At 45.6% G+C, this 17,218-nt stretch overlaps 1 protein-coding gene across 1 annotated transcript in view; it reads left to right on the top strand.

The window, feature by feature from the left end:
* The window catches only part of Dnah3 (dynein axonemal heavy chain 3), a 165,125-nt gene that overhangs the window by 111,961 nt on the left and 35,946 nt on the right, over positions 1–17,218 (top strand). Inside the window, exons 44-51 of the mRNA XM_042282688.2 lie at positions 655–778; positions 868–1,024; positions 1,267–1,410; positions 3,227–3,893; positions 4,972–5,137; positions 5,772–5,988; positions 9,068–9,250; positions 16,085–16,283. Coding sequence (XP_042138622.1) covers positions 655–778; positions 868–1,024; positions 1,267–1,410; positions 3,227–3,893; positions 4,972–5,137; positions 5,772–5,988; positions 9,068–9,250; positions 16,085–16,283 — 1,857 coding nt within the window. The remainder of the gene's footprint in view (positions 1–654; positions 779–867; positions 1,025–1,266; positions 1,411–3,226; positions 3,894–4,971; positions 5,138–5,771; positions 5,989–9,067; positions 9,251–16,084; positions 16,284–17,218) is intronic.

Raw genomic sequence — 17,218 nt, 5'->3', positions numbered from 1 at the left:
TCCTTGTTGAGCAGTTCACAACAGCCTGTAACTGCAGCTCCAGGGGACCCTCTTCTGGAGACCTCAGACACCAGCATTCGTACATGCACAAACCCATACATAGACACACACAGAACCATGTAATTAAGAAGTAAGGGACTGGAGCAGTTAAGAACACTGGCTGCTCATACAGAGGATCTGGATTTGATTCCCAGCACCCGCATGATTGCTCACAACTCTCTGTAACTCTAGTTTCTAGGGATCCTGTGCCATTGGTCTCCAGGGCACCCGGTAATGCACATGGTGCACAGACTTACATATAAAATAAAGTAAAACCAATTTTAAAATTCAGTGAATAAAAGTAAAGTCCATCTTGTGTGCCAGAGGAGGCACCATGAGCATCACTTCTGCAAATCATGGAGGCAGTCTCTATCTGCACTGAGCAAACAACATAGCCCCCAGCCACTGAGTACATTTCATGGAGCCAGGAAAATTGAGGAAGCCCATTCTTGATGCTATAGTTAATATGAAGTATGAATAACTGCATGTGGCTAGGCTGACATGTTGGACGGCAGGGTTATAGACCATGAGAGCAGAGGGAAACTGACTCTGCTCTTTCCCAAGGTTATTAGGTCTGGGAAGTATGCATGCAAACTCAAGTGTCTGTGTTTCCAGGACGATTCACTCGCCATCTTAACATCGTTTCCATCAACGCCTTTGAAGATGACATCTTAACCAAGATTTTCAATTCTATCACTGACTGGCACTTTGGGAAAGGGTTTGATGTCCTATTCTTGCGGTAAGAAGCTCCTGTGGCTTCCTGGTTATTAACCTGGGGGTGGGGGATCCTCATTTCTGCTCGACTGTGTGACTGGTCTTCCTCCCAAGGTATGGGAAGATGCTGGTCCAAGCTACTCAGACAATTTATAGAGCTGCAGTGGAGAACTTCTTGCCAACCCCCTCCAAGTCACATTACGTCTTCAACCTTCGGGATTTCTCACGGGTGATTCAGGGGGTACTGCTGTGCCCCCACACCCACCTGCAGGTCAGCCGCTACTATTCCTGCCTTGCAAATCTTTTGGTAATATTCCTGGATGTGTACTAATAGTGTGCCTAATCGGATGGGCTTTTACTAATCACAAACTCTAGTCTCTGAAGTGTGTATGACATAGTAGTTTATATTGTCTTATTTATACCTCACATCAACCCCAAGATTTAAAGACCTTCTAAGAACCATCACCACAAGCACCATCTTTAATACATTCAAATGACTAACTCTGCCTTTAGGATTTGGAAAAATTTATCCGGCTTTGGATCCATGAGGTTTACCGAGTCTTTTATGACCGTCTGATTGACAATGAGGACAGACAGACTTTCTTCAACCTGGTGAAGGAAACCACCTCCAATTGCTTCAAGCAGACCATGGAGAAGGTAAATCTTTTTGGTTTTTCAAGACAGGGTTTCTCTGTATAGCCCTGGATGTCCTGGAACTGGCTCTGTGGACCAGGCTGGCCTCAAACTCACAGAGATCTGCCTGCCTCTATCTCCTGAGTGCTGGGATTAAAGGCATGTGCCACCACTGTCCAGATGACAAATCTTATTCTAGAATCATCTGGCCTCAGAAACAGGCCCACATTAGTCTCAGACTCTAGACTCCATTCCCAGCAAAGACCACTATTCCCCCTGAATCATGGGAAATGACCCATACATAAATTAGTCTTTGATTTGTTATTTTACTTGGTTCAATTTTGTTTCACTTCTGTGATAACATATAAGTTTCAGTACACACAAAATGCTTCATATATGATGCTATTTATTTTAAATGAATTTAAGGGGCTGGAGAAATGGCTCCAGTCATTAAGAGCAGGTATTACTCTTTCAGAGAACCCAGGTTTGGTTCCCAGCTCCCACACTGAGCAGCTTACAATAACCTCTAACAAAAGCTCCAGAGGATACAATGCCCCACCTCAAGCACCTGTACACACCTGCACACACATGCACACACATGCACATACCCACACATAAACACACAGGAATACACATAGTTAAAAACAAAAGTAAATCCTTAAAAATAAAACTAATTTAACTTAAAATACAGTCTAAGACCAATTCATTTGGATTTGGGGAGGAAAACATAAATTTTTATAATTAACCAAGACCCTGATAAAATTCAGCCAAAATATTCAGTGTCACATAGTTGTGAACACTTTCTTCTTCCTATCTTGAAAATGATTTTAAATCTTAATTTGCTTTACCAAGCAGTGACTATTTCCCCAGGAAAAACATAGAATGTCTTGTGCTGCACCTGAAGGCCAAGAACAGAGGAATTGACAGATCCTCATCTCAGGAGGAGGAAGCATCTAAAGCGCCCTATTTTAGGCAGAGTAGAGAGTAGGGATGTCACTCACACCTCTGTTGGGTACAGGACCAAACATGGGGAAACAAGGCCATCCTTCCCATGCCTTCTGTGGGATCTTACAAGCCAACCACCAATATTTATCAACTTAGGGAAGAGCAAATGTGTATATGTAGCACAGACATGTATGTGGGGCTGAGCTTGGTGGCATATTCCTTTAATTTCAGGAGGATCTCTGTGAGTCCATAGACAACCTAATCTGGATAGTTACTCCCAGGCTAGCATTGACTACCCAGAAAGACCCTTCCAACAAGCAAACAAGGAAAAAACGGTAGTCAGGGCTAGGGAATTGGCTCAGTTGTTAAAAGCATTTGCTGCTTTTCCAGTTTGCCTCCCAGCACCCACATGAGAAAATTCACAACTACCTGTAACTACAGCTCCAAGAGACCCGACTCCCTCTCCAGCCTCTGAGGGAGCGTACCCACATACACACGTGGCATACACACACACACACACAAATTTTTTTAATGTTTGTGGGTATATACTTTTGAGTATGGTGCCCTCAGGGGTCAGAAGAGGACATTGGCTCCCCTACAACTGAAGTCACAGGCAATTGTGAGCTGTGTGATGCTGATGCTGGGACCTGATCTTGGGTCCTCTATAGAGTTGTACATGCTCTTAGCCACTCAGCTAGCCCCGCTCACACCTGTACTGTTCTTTTATCCAACCATCACACCCATGTATTGTTTCAAATGTGTCTATTGACAAGCCATGGCTTGGAAGATGTACTCAGGAAAAACAAGCAGGTCTTCCTTTCACTCCCTCCCTCCTATCCACAGACAGCCTGGGCCACAAGCTAAGGGGCCGGGCTGACACTCACCTTTCCCACAGGTGCTCATCCATTTGTCACCTACCGGGAAGATAGTTGACGACAACATCCGTAGCCTCTTCTTTGGGGATTATTTGAAGCCAGAAAGTGACCAAAAAATCTATGATGAGATCACTGACCTGAAACAACTCACAGGGGTCATGGAGTACTATCTGGATGAGTTCAACAGCATCAGCAAGGCCCCCATGTCTTTGGTCATGTTCAAGTTCGCCATTGAGCACATCTCCAGGATCTGTAGAGTCCTGAAGCAGAACAAAGGCCACTTGCTCCTGGTGGGCATTGGGGGCAGTGGGCGGCAGAGTGCCACCAAACTGTCCACATTTATGAACTCATACGAGCTGTACCAGATCGAAATCACCAAGAATTACACAGGCAATGATTGGAGAGAGGATCTAAAAAAGATAATGCTGCAGTCTGGGGTGGCCACCAAGAGTACTGTGTTCCTCTTCTCGGATAACCAGATCAAGGACGAGTCGTTCGTGGAAGACATCAACATGCTTCTGAACACAGGCGATGTGCCCAACATCTTCCCTGCTGATGAGAAGGCTGAACTTGTAGAAAAGATGCAGTCAGCAGCCAGGACAGAGGGAGAGAAGATTGAAGTCACTCCCCTGTCCATGTATAACTTCTTTATTGAGAGAGTGAGGAAGAACCTTCACATTGTCCTTGGTGAGAAGTGGGAAAGTCTACCCACCCTTGGTCCTCTGGAATCTTTAGGGTCTTCCCAATATCTCTAATCCAGTCTCCTTTACTGATTTAACCGAGGCACCAACCAACAGTCACAGTCTGGGCTTCCTCTGGCAATTTTTTTCTCAGTCTTCTCCCAAACAACTGTGTTAAGTCTGTTCCTGTCTCTTCAGCTCTCTGAATTCTTCCAAAAAGATCATAGCTTAGTCATTTACCTGGTGCGGAACACCCGTGTTCTTCATGAAGGATCTAGACAAACTCTCCATGCTCCCAGGAGATGTGCTTACCTGCTCTCTCCTCTTCACCTTTCTCTGTCCGTACACCCCTCATGCTAGCTGAGACACTGTTGTCTCTCTCAGATCTCACCTTTGCACTGTCCTTTCCTGTCTCTGTTCTTGTTAATTCTAGACTTTTCAGATCTATTAATCCAGTGGTTTTTTTCCCCTGCATTGCAGATGGGATGATTGTATAACATAAATTAAAATAATCACTTTCCATTAGGATGAGGATCACAACTTTCTCACATATGCCTTATAAGGTCACCCACCAGAATGTCCCCTATATCCTCTCCCTCATCTTAAGCCATATTCCTCACATGGCCCTCCAGCACACTGATTCTCAGTGCTCCCTCTGAACACTAAATAGCGAATGAAATTTGAGGTGCAGAACCAAGAGTCTGTGACTGAATGGAGATGGGATCAGAAGTAAGCCATCAGCATTCTGTGGGTATCTAAATATGGTGCCTTATATTAAAGCACAGATAGACCTAATGGGACAAAGGGCTATATCCCCACTAAGGGACCCAAAGGCACAATAGTCCATGCAGGAAATTAGTTTTAAAAAAAAATGAAAGAAAAAAAAAGACTACTGTAATACATTGAGACTCCATCATAAAAATATCCCACAGTTCCTCTGTTTCCCGGGCCCTCGTCATGGTTATTTACAACCACATTCCCACAGTACCATCAAGAGGCATTGCTGGGCCCTTGGAAACCTCTCCCTTCCCTTTGCTTCTGTAAGCCTTGGTGGAAGGAAACTAACCAAGCCCATTTGTCTTTAGCCATGAGTCCGATCGGGGATGCCTTCAGAACCCGCCTGAGGATGTTCCCTTCCCTCATCAACTGCTGCACGATTGACTGGTTCCAGGCCTGGCCAACCGATGCCCTGGAGTTGGTGGCCAACAAATTTCTAGAGGATGTGGAGCTTGATGACAACATCCGGATGGAGTGAGTTTCATTTCATTCCGACACCCCCAGGTGTTCCAAGCTGAAGTTCCAGCTGGCTGTTTATGTTGTTTTTAAAGATGTCTCAGTGTACGGGGTAGAGAAGATCTTACCCTTTACAATCAGACAACACTTTTGTCAGCTGTTGAATACAGCACCTTTGCTGGAAAAGAGAAGGAGCAAGGGCCAGTGACATAGCTCAGCAGGTAAAGGCCCCTGACAACCTGGGTTCGAGCCCCAGAACCCACGTGGTGGAAGGAGAGAACTGACTTTTGCAAGTTGTCCTCTGGCTTCCACACGTGTGCTATGGTAAGGCACATGCACACAGAGACACAGAAAATAAATAAAATGTAATGGAAAACTGCTCTGCACTCCAGAAGTTTCTCCAGACGGCCAAAGATTGGAGAGTCCTACAGAAGCCCTGGTGGTTTGTAGAAGGGTCAGATTCATCCCAGTCAACTATTTACCTCCCTCCCTCTTCTCTCCCTCCTCTCTCCTTGGCTCTGTTTACCTGTTGGGTTCTGGTGGGCCAGTCAGTGTGCGCACCTTCTGATGCCCTGGTGGCTGTTACTAAGCATTGCTAGAGCTCCTCTGTAGGAAGCTGGGTCCCGGTTCACTTCTTTGATTTCCTTGGCAGGGTCGTCTCCATGTGCAAATACTTTCAGGAGAGCGTGAAAAAGCTGTCTACTGATTATTACAACACACTTCTCAGACACAACTATGTGACCCCGACCTCTTACCTTGAATTGATCCTGACCTTCAAAACGCTCCTGAATAGCAAGAGACAAGAGGTGGACACGATGCGGAACCGCTACTTGGCAGGCTTGCAGAAACTGGAATTTGCAGCTTCACAAGTGAGCACAGACCAGGGGGCAAAGGGCTGGGTGTGTCGAGATAGAGTGTAAGAGAGCGTCAGACAGGATCCGACCTACACTTGCACAGCTCACCTCATTAATTCACTTTCACCCCAGCTTCAGGTGGTCCTGTCTTTAAGATTTCACTTCTTCATTGTGGGCTTTTTATTTTGGATATTAACTGGGTCTCTTGAAGTACCACAGTAAGGAGGGCATGGTGGCACATGCCTTTAATCCTAGAGCTCTGGCAGCAGAGGTGGATCTCTGTGAGTTCAAGGGCAGCTTAGTCAAGCACAGTAAGTTCCAGACCAGCCAGGACTAACTTGTCTCAAAAGAAAAAAAAAAGAAGTCAGTAAAGTAGCACTCATCCTGAATACTGACACTCCCTGAAAGTTAGGATCTCGACTGTGGCATCTTTGTGAGCCTTGGGCAGGGGGAGGTGGGGCTTTGTAAGGGTAGCCCTGGACTCAGATCACATGGTCTGACCTGTCAGTGTGACACGGGGACAGGTGAGAACGTCCGCAGCTGACTCCTGCTCTGGTCCTAGGGATGCTGGTCCTAACGTTGTAAGCTCGAGTCTCTCTAGACAAGGATGAGAAAGCCATGTTCTTCGAGAGGCAGAAAAGGGACCTGAAATAGTCCAGACCTGGAAAGGGAAAGACAGCACCAGTTGGCACGCTTTGAGCCTTTTATGTCCCGTGCCTGGTGCCGTGTGCCAGAGAGCACTGCCATTGTCCCCTGTTACAAAGAGACCACAACAGAGAGGCCAGGTGACATGCCTGTGGTCCTTCAGCCTGGCGAGCAGTCACCAGAACTAGAACTCAAACAATCTTGACTCTGGGGCCAATTCCCGACCAGGCCAGCCTGCCATGCCCTAGTTTCCACGGGCTCACACGGGTGAACGTGCATGGAGAGAAATTTTAACTCTTCACTGGAAAAATCTAATGAATTTGGTTTTCTGAGAAGTTACAATCCCCTGAAAAGTCCTGAGGCCTCATCACTGAGAGTGCTCAAACACTTGTTAGAAATGTTCCCAAGAGCATTGGCTGGATAAGAGGATGGCTGTCTGGAGGCCTGGAAACAACAAACCTATGTTTTTCATAGTTTTAGGAGCCTGGGAATCAAGCTCAAGGTGTAGCTAGAGTTTTCCTGCCTTGCCCACAGTCAGGACAAATCTTTGTCACCCGCCAGTCCCACAGCTGCTCAGACCCAACCAAGTAAACACAGAGACTTATATTGCTTACAAACTGTATGGCCGTGGCAGGCTTCTTGCTAACTGTTCTTATAGCTTAAATTAATCCATTTCCATAAATCTATACCTTGCCACGTGGCTCATGGCTTACCAGCATCTTCACACGCTGCTTCTCCTGGCGGTGGCTGGCAGTGACTCCTGCCTTCCTGTTCTTTCTTTTCTCCTCTCTGTTAGTCCCACCTATACTTCCTGCCTAGCCACTGGCCAATCAGTGTTTTATTTATTGACCAATCAGAGTAATTTGACATACAGACCATCCCACAGCACTCAAGGTGATAGCAGATCCAATGTTTGGTGGGAGCTCTCCTCCCAGCTAGACAGTAACATTTTGATTTAAAATTTAGGGTTGTTTTGTTTTAGTGTGTGTGTGTGTGTGTGTGTGTGTGTGTGTGTGTGTGTGTTGACATTCACACACCACAGATGCATGTGGAAGTCGATGACAAATGACTGGAATGGGTTTTCTTCTTAACACATAATTTTTTTTTCATTCTTACATTTCCGTGGAGCAGAGAGAAGGTTGTGTGTGCTATAGCACAGGCACAGAAGGCAGAGGGCAGCATGCAGGAATCACTTCTTTCATTGCACCATGCTGGTTCTGGGTCTGAACTCAGGTTGTCAGGCTTGATGGCAAATGATTTTAACCAACATGAGGCATCTTGCCACCCCTTTCCTTCCACTTTCACGTGGATTCTAAGGAATCTAACTCAGCTTGGCAAGCTATAGAACAAACATCCTTGATGTGTCTTTACCTGGTACAAAGGACAGGTCTCTCGTGTCTTCCTCTTCCTAAGAACATTTATCCCATCATGAGCTTCCCACTTTCAGACCCTCATCTAACCATAATGACCTCCAAAAATCCTATTGCCAAATATCAATATCTCTGAATTAAGCTTCAACATATACATTTGAATGAGATAAGCATTCAGCCTGCAGAACTAGAAAAAGCAGCCTTGCAAGTTCCTTCTAGTTTGATCTGCTGGAACCCTCCTGTAATCCCAGGACTCTTGGAGACTGGAGCTGGAGAACTGAGAGCTCAAGAATCTGATTATACTATAAACTGAAGGCCAGCCTGGAATATAGATTGAGTGTGTGAATGTGTGTGTGTGTGTGTGTGTGTGTGTGTGTGTGTGTGTGTGTACAGTGTATCAAATTTAAAGTAGCTATAGGACCCACAGCTGTGGAAATGGATCTGAGATAAAAACACTTGCCATGAAAGTGCAAGGACCTAAGTTCAGTTTCCAAGAATTTGTACAAATGCCACGTGGACATAATGGGCCACCTATAATCCCAGAAGGTAGGAGGCAGAGACAGTGGATCTCTGCAACAAGATGGCTAGCTAGACTAGTCAGATAGGCAGCTCCAGGTTCAACTGTGAGATCTCTCCTCAATATGTTTGTCAAGAAAGAGACCAAACAACAACTTCTGGCCTACACACACACACACACACACACACACACACACACACACACACACACACACACACACACACAGTGGCTTTAAATGACTTTATGACTTGGTCTCTTTCTTCCTGTACCCAATAGTAGAACAGAAACTCAGTAAGGGAAGAAACTATATCTTTAACATTTTCTGCTTGCCATCATATGCCGGTGCTTTGCACAACTCTTGATAACTGCAACATTCAGTGTGGACTCAGTAACTAAGTGTTGAAAGGTTAAGGACATAAAACCAGCCGCGGAGTCTATGCCCAGGGCCAGATCAAAATCAGCCATCCTTCCTTTCTGCATTTGCGCGGTGTTGCAGAACCACGTCCGCTTTGATCAGCTTTTCACTTTCCGCCCTGCCCTGCTGACCCTTTCTCCTCGCTAGGTGGCAGTCATGCAAGTAGAACTCACTGCCCTCCAACCTCAGCTCATCCTTACCTCTGAGGAGACCGCCAAGATGATGGTGAAAATTGAAGAGGAGACCAGAGAAGCAGATGCCAAGAAACTTCTGGTGCAGGCAGATGAAAAGGAAGCTAATGCTGCTGCTGCCATCTCTCAAGCCATCAAGGTACGACCCGCAGAGAGACCCGCTAACACTGTGGAACATATGAGTCTGCCTTGCAGAAGAGACAGAGAAGGCTCAGAAAGGGTGGGGGAGTGTAGACCTCCCTCTTAACTACATGGGGTGGCCTTAATAATTTCGCCAATCGGGGAGTTTTCCAAACCCCCAGTTTGAAATGAATGAAGGAGTCTTTGGGGCCAAATATGCTCCATCCTACTGAGTCAAAACCAAGGCTCAGCACGAGCTGAGCTGATGTGTTAACTTTCCCCTTGTTCACTCTGTCCTGGCTACAGTGGCCTTGTGGCTGTTCCTTCCCCCAGGGCCATTGCACTGGCTGCTCTCTTTGCCTTTAGCTGTCCCCATGCTGTCTTCTTCACCTCTGTCACATTTGTTCAGTTGCGCCTAAAGTGTGTAGATATAGAACAACGACAACAAAAAAGTCTTTTGGATGGCAGAATATTGAACCTAGAGGGCCGCATTTGAAGGTGCTTCTGATACTGGAGAATAAGTCCTGAGAAGGGATGAGCACACATTCAGACAGCAGAAGGTAGCCTCCTTATTGATGTGACATAACAGGTCTCAGAACACCCTTGGTAAATGATTCCATTTGGGGATCACAGCCACCTCATGAGTGACTGCTGTCAGGATCTGAGAGTTGCTAGCATTGGGGTCCGTGGTGAACTGGTCTCACAGAGCAGTGTAGATCGCTAACAGGAATATACACTAAGGCTCAGGGCAGTTAGGCTAAGGCGTTTGTCCCTGTGCCTTAAGTGATTAGGGAGTTCCTTTAGCCATTTTCGAACATGAGTTTGAGCAAGAGGCAGTCTGTCTGGCATCCATCCTAAATAGGTCATGGGTCATTTTCTTGAAAAGTACAGGCCTTCCAATTGGCATTTCTCCAGTGAATCCCGAGACCTGACCTCTGGTAGATGTTTTTCAGAGAGCCTGATCCCTCCCTGTTCTCAGAATTCACAATGAACACCGAGTCCTAGATTGTGAAAGTTGGTTCAGTTGCAGTCTTGGTGGCTTAGACAGAGGACACAATGGAAATCATAAAAGATAGCCACTTCCAGATGCCAGGAACCAGATTCTAGCGGGTGATTCGTCAGTCAGTGGTAAAATGATTACACTAGACACAAATATTTATTAAACAAGTATTTTTAACAAATATTTATTAGACATCTATTATGCGCTGGCACATTCTTAGTCAGGGAAAATAGGAATGAATGGGATAAACCAAATCCTTTCCCTCCTGGAGATTATATTCTCTGATACTCAGTGTCTCAAGTCCTTCTAACAGCTCTACAATACACTACAGCACACACAGAATCATTCCCAGTTGAAATAAAAGGAAATCATGACACAAGATTTTTCCAAAGTTACATGGCCACCAAATGATGTGATCAGCATTCAAACCTAAAGCTCTTTGCCCCCCCCCCCCAGACCCTGGCATTGGACTATGATTTCAGAAGTTGCAAACTGGCAGCTAGGGACCACATGTATCATGGGATGCACAGATTATTCTATCGATTCATTCTGAGACAGGGTCTTGATATGTATCCCAGACTGACCTTGAGCTCAGAATCCTCTTGCCTCAGCCTTCTGGGTGCTAGGATTACAAGTATGCATGTCACAACCACACTCAGCGATGTTTTATTTTAAGTCAGAATTAGTTAACATTTAAAATGCAAACAGTTTCAAGTAAAAATTCTGAAATTTTTGCTTTTCCTTAGAAAATAAAATCGGGACTCTAGCAACATTGGCTCTGCTTTCTTGGGTTGTACTCATCCACAGGCATAAGAACATGCTGTCCTTCTGTGTTCGCTCACTGAGCTCCATTCAGCTCAGTCTCTTCTCTCATCTCAATGGCCTGGTCCCCGAATGTGTGGGACTTTCCTACTCTTCCGTGATTCTGTAATGTAACCAGGCAGCCAGAGCTCAGTGCCAGCTCTGCCCCTTCCTCAGTCTCTACATCAACAGATTGAAGTTACTAAGGAAGCAAACAAACAAACAAACACATGGACCGGAGAGATTTCTCAGTGGTTAAAAGCACCAGATGCTCTTGCACAGGACCTGAATTAGGTTCCCAGGACCTACATGGTGGTATACAACTATTTGGAACTTCAATTCCAGGGGCTCCAACACCCTTCTCTGGCCTCCACCAGGCATGTATATAATGCACATACATACATGCAGCCAAAAGACTCATACAAATAAATAAGTAAATAAACAAATTAGTAAATAGTACGTAAAGTGTGAGCATGTGCCAGAGGTCCACATTAGTTGTTCTCTGAAACAGCTGTTGTTTGTCCTCTGCCCAGTGTGGTAGGTAGTCTAGCTTCTCACCAAGTGTAGGAACCATCTGGCAGGGAATGTCCCAGCCAGGATTCTGCTCTGGAATGTCAGGGGAAGCAGCAAACCTGCTAGGTCAGGAGAGATGAGCAATGGTGTGAGGTTTATGAAGAGCTGAAAGGGACTTCTCACCACACCCTGGGCAATAAACTGCCACCTTGGGTTTCAGTGGGAAGGACAAGGTCTGTTGATGTGCCACCTGAGCTCCGCCGATCCTGCAAGTCCTGGAGGTGAGTCAGGTGGAGGAAACCACCCAGCGGGGAGAAGAAAGAAACCCAGGCTTGCTCCACAGTTTCCCTGAGACATTTTTGCGGCCAGTCTCCTCCTGAGGTTGCCAGGGCTGTGGTCCTTCTCTGTGTGAGGACTGCTAAATTTGTCCACTCTTGTAAACCTCTAAAGATGACATCGTGTGGGAGAATGTGGAACACTGGACCTAACACATACCAGAGGCTCCACATAGCAAGATTTGTACAGAGGAGACTGGGAAACTGCAAGAGGTGGAGATGGGCTCCCAACGCTTGATTCATGAGGACAGCAGTTTCTTGAACTGGCGGGTTCTTGCCAATCATGACACATGCCTGTCTGTCATCCCAGCATTGGAGAGGAAGAGGTAGGCTAGCCTGGACTGCTGCATACACCCATCAAACAAAGAAACAAGGACAACTAGCCAGTTCTTCTAAATCACTTCTTCCCCCTGCGTGAGGGTAATCCTCCAAATTACTGCAGCATGGATTTCCTTTCATCAAAACACACGGGTTGACAGCCTTGATGTTCTGTGCATTGCTGACACTCAAGGGCCATTTTAAACATACAAACACCTGTCATAACAACACATGTGAATTTTTTTTTAAAGAATTTAATTTAGAAACTTTTTCAAGTCTCAGCTCTAATTTGAAATTTCCTCCTCATAGCTGTCCATATGTTACTTGACACAATCACAGTGTGATTGTGATTTTCACAGTACTTTCTTTTATCTTAAGAGCTTACCATGAATGTTATGTCATTTAGACATTGTGTGTAGAGATATGTGTGATACATGTACTTGTTATTGTGGATATGTGTACATTTGTGTGTATGTGTGGTGCTCATTTGAGTGTGTGTGTGTGTGTTGTGTGTGTGGTGTATGTGCTTGTTTTGTGTGTGTGCAATTTGTGTATGTGTGCTTGTTATTGTGTGTGTGATGTGTATGTACTTGTTATTGTGAGTATATACACATCTGTGTGTATGTGTGGTGTATGTACTTATTTGATGGGTGTGTTCTCATTTGTGTGTGTGCATGTGTGTGTGGTGTATGTATTTGTTATTATGGGTATGTGCACATCTGTGTGTGAGTGTGTGGGGGACAAAGGTTGACATTAGCTGTCTTGGCTCAATCAGGCTCCACCTTTATTTTTTTGAGACACAATCTCTCACTGAACCTGGAAGTACCTGATTCAGCCAGGCCTGCTGGCAATGAGTTTGACCCCACTATGCCCAGCTCTGTATGTGGGTGCTGGGGCGTGAACTTGGCTCCTCGTGCTTTCACGGCAGGCACGTTAGCCACTGAGCTGTCATCCCGGCCCCTCACAGAGACAGCTCCGTGACCATGGAGAGGAGGTATGGTACACACCGAGTGACAGCTCCTCTGTTGGGCATGAAGTCCATTCCCTCTGTTCATGAGTTCAAGGCCAGCCTGAGCTACACAGCACATTTGAGGACACTAGGAGATACAGAAAGGGACCATGCCACAAACAACTGAGATTCCCTCGTGAGAGCCTACTTCAGCCATTTGATTTTAGTGTGTTCTGTCATGTCGAGTGGTATTTCTCGACAAAGCCACTGACAGAGTCACCCATGGAGTTAAGAACGCAGATGGCCAGACCCCACCTAGACCGAGTGACTCAGACTCTCTGGTTGGAGATGCTCTCGGTGACGCTTGGTGATGCACAGCCACTGCTGAGAGTCCCCACTGCAGAAATGTCCCAGTGAGAGGTCCTTTAGAGCCACCTGACAAAGCAGCTTGCAGAAAACTGAGCTGCAGGCCAGGCTTTGTCCCCTAGGAAGAGGAGCAGAGGGGCCAGGCCCTGTCACAGTGTGAAGTGTGGCGAGGCCACTGGCTGTGAGGAAGCGAAACCACTTTCATTTTGTTTGCTTACCACAATAAACTCGTGTTACAAAGACTTCAATGCATGCTGCTTTAACTTGCCTAGGAATTGACCTTCTCAGCTTTTAATACAAGTACTCAGGAGACAGAGGCAGAAAGTTCATGAGTTCAAGGCCAACCTGAGCTACATAGCACATTTGAGGACATTAGGGGATGCTGAGAGAGACTGTGCCACAAACAACTGAGATTCCCACGCGAGATCCTACTTCAGCCATAACTGGATGCTCACCCTCAGATTCGGTGAACTAATAGATAATTCATTAAATGAGGAATTATCTAGAAGCCCAGCTCTGTGACTCACCAACTGTATGACCTTAACTAATGCATTTTCACGTCTTGGGAATTTTGTTTTTCCTTAATGGAATTTGAGTTTCTAACTAACCCAAAAGAGCCCTCCTAGCTGTGAAGTCCTATCCTAGCAAGTTTCTTTCTTTTTGAAAGAACTGAGATATAATGCACTTGCCTTTAATGCTCTCCCTTTAAAGTTGTGCAATTCAGTACAATTTTGTACATTCACAGAGTTGTACAAACATTAACACTATGTAATTCTAGAACATTTTTATCACCCCGGAAAGAAATATATTCCCTTTAGCCATTTTCCTCCTCCTCAACTTCAGGTAACTAACTACTAACCTGTCTCTGTAGATCTGCCCATTTTGAACACTTCATAGAAATGGAGCCATGTAACAGATGGCTTTATGTCTGCCTTCTTTCACTTAGCATGGTATTTATACAGTCCATCTATGTTGTAGCAAGCATAGAGGCTTCATTTTATTTAATAGATGCATGCTGTTACATTACATGGATTTTATGTTTAAATTAACAGCGAGAGACTGGTGAGATGACTCAGCAGGTAAAGGTACTTGTTGTCAAGTCTGAGGCCCACATGGAGAGAACTGTAATTCCTATGAGGTCCATGGTACACACACACACACACACACACACACACACACACACACACACACACACACTTAATTAATTAATTTCTATTAATTAATTAGAGATAAATAAATAAATGAAGGATAAAATAAAATTAACAAATAGTAAAAGCCAGATAGGGTTAATGAATAGATCAAGTTTAGCAGACAGTGACCAAAGCGTACACTGTCCCATTTTCCTGACCTCAACCCTTTCTCCAGCTCTGATGCAGCTCTAACTGCCATCTCCATTTCCCATCCTTCGCTTGCCTAACAGTCTACCCTGTTCCCAGGCTTCACTCTATCCCTGACTCCACCATAGCCTATCTGAGGATCTGCAGCCCATTCCAGACCCACCCAAGCCTGACCTCCTGCCCCTCCTACCTCATTTCTTCCCTTACTTTACCCTAAGCTGGATCCCTGTCTCTCAGCCCATCCTGACCAGTAGAAGGGAAACCACCTCCCCTCTCTGGAGAATTTGTTCAAAACCACTGATTAAGTTTTTGCAGAAACAAACTATAGGTTTAAAATGAAAACGACGGATGCAGATTAGATATGCTAATGAGGCAGTAGTGTCAGGGATGTAGCTGGGTGGCAGACGGATTGTCTGAACTCAGTCCCCAACATTAGGAAAAATAAAAATCAAACTAAACAATAAGACCAACCAACATCCCAGATATGTTCAATTTGAATACTCAGGAAGGAGTCTTAAAAAAAAAAAAAAAACAAGAAGAATAAACTTTCCCAAGGCTCCATAAAAACCAGGTGTAGCAGCACTCCCAGCACTCCAGTGGCATGAGGGGAAGTGGAGACAGGAGGATTCCCAGAAGTTCAGGAGCAGATGAACTATAGGAGCCCTTGCTCAAACAAAGTGGGAAATGAGAACTGACCCCAGAGGTTGTCCATTGACCTCCACATGCATGCAGTGGTAAGCCTGCATACCCACAAATGGGAGTGTGCAAAAAACAAAGCACAAACAAAACAATTCCATGTTTTCAGGAATTAGATCCTAGGTACCAAATAGAGTCCAGTAGGAAGAATTGATTCTAGTGCTATACAGTCTAGAAAGGTAACCAGAGTCTATGACAATTTTTACATATTTCACAATGTCTGAAAGGGTTAAACATCTCGCGTCACATAAAAATAAAGTATTTGTAAAGATGTGAAATAAATACTTAATGTCCCAGTTTGAACAGTGCCTCATTTTTTGAGGTCACAAGCAAAGGTTCTCAAATGTCTAGGGCATCCAAACTACAGTCACAAGAGTCTAGGCATCAGCTCCTGTTGCCACTGAAGATCAGGACTTCAGGAACGGAACTCCCAGTGGGAGGCCCGACCCTTAAGGGCATCTGGTCACAGAGAACCTTTCCCCCTTGCCCTGTGTACCAGGCACTGATCACCCTTTCTTTTTGTCCCTATTCTCTACAGAATGAATGTGAGGGGGACCTGGCCGAGGCCATGCCAGCGCTGGAGGCTGCACTCGCTGCCCTTGACACCCTGAACCCAACCGACATCACCCTAGTGAAGTCCATGCAGAACCCACCAGGCCCTGTCAAACTGGTTATGGAGAGCATTTGCGTCATGAAGGGGCTGAAGCCAGAGAGGAAGCCAGATCCCAGTGGCTCCGGTAACTGCTCCCACTCCAAGCCATCTTGTTCCTGTTCCGGGCCTTTGGGTTTAATTTGGAAGAATCAGCATGTGCATATATGTTCAAAGAGCTTAGTGATGCTTCATGTGTGTACATGTGTATATGTGTATGCATGTATGAGTGTGTGTGTGTGTGTGTGTGTGTGTGTGTGTGTGTGTGTGTGTGTGTGTGTAAGCCAGAGGTTAACACTGGGTGTCTTTGATCCATTCTCCACCTTATTTTTTTGAGACAGGATCTCACTGAACCTAGAGCTTACCAGTTCAGCTAGACTGACAGGCCAGCAAGCTCCAGGAATCCTCCTGCCTATATCTGCTTCCCCAGCTGTATGTGGGACTACATGTGTGCACTGCCACACCTGGCTTTTCTCATGGGTGCTGGGATTCCCCCTGCTTTGTACAGCAAGCATTTGGCTGAGTGAGCCATCTCCCCAGCCCCCTTGTTAATGTTTCTTGACCAGTCTTTAGCCACTCAGTCAGTTGAGAAGATGCAGGTATCTGTGTGTGTGGGAATCAAGGCCTCAGATTGCAAATCACTGCAAGAATGGAGGTCAGGCAGTGCAGATATGCAAGTGACCACATACAAGAGAATGTAGGAAACTGAGAGGATAAGACACAGGACACACACAGAAAGGGTGGAGGGAGGAGAGAGAGGAAAAATAGAGACCCAGACATCATTGAAGACATGGTCCTTCACGTACATACATATGCACTGTATAATGTAGGCCCATTGGGCGTGGCTTCTGTGGTCCTCTCCAATGATGAAGGAATCAGAAGTGACATTCATCCAGCTCACAGTGGAGCACTTAGTAGGCTGAGGCACAAATTCAAGGCCAGTCTGGGCTTACATCTTAAGACTCTGTCCGTAACAGATAATCCCTGGAATGCTGGGGCCTATTGTTCATGTACAAGCTTGTC

The sequence above is a fragment of the Peromyscus maniculatus genome, chromosome 1, assembly GCF_049852395.1.
Source record: "Peromyscus maniculatus bairdii isolate BWxNUB_F1_BW_parent chromosome 1, HU_Pman_BW_mat_3.1, whole genome shotgun sequence".
Lineage (NCBI taxonomy): Eukaryota > Metazoa > Chordata > Mammalia > Rodentia > Cricetidae > Peromyscus > Peromyscus maniculatus.
This window is presented reverse-complemented; position numbering and strand designations above follow the sequence as displayed.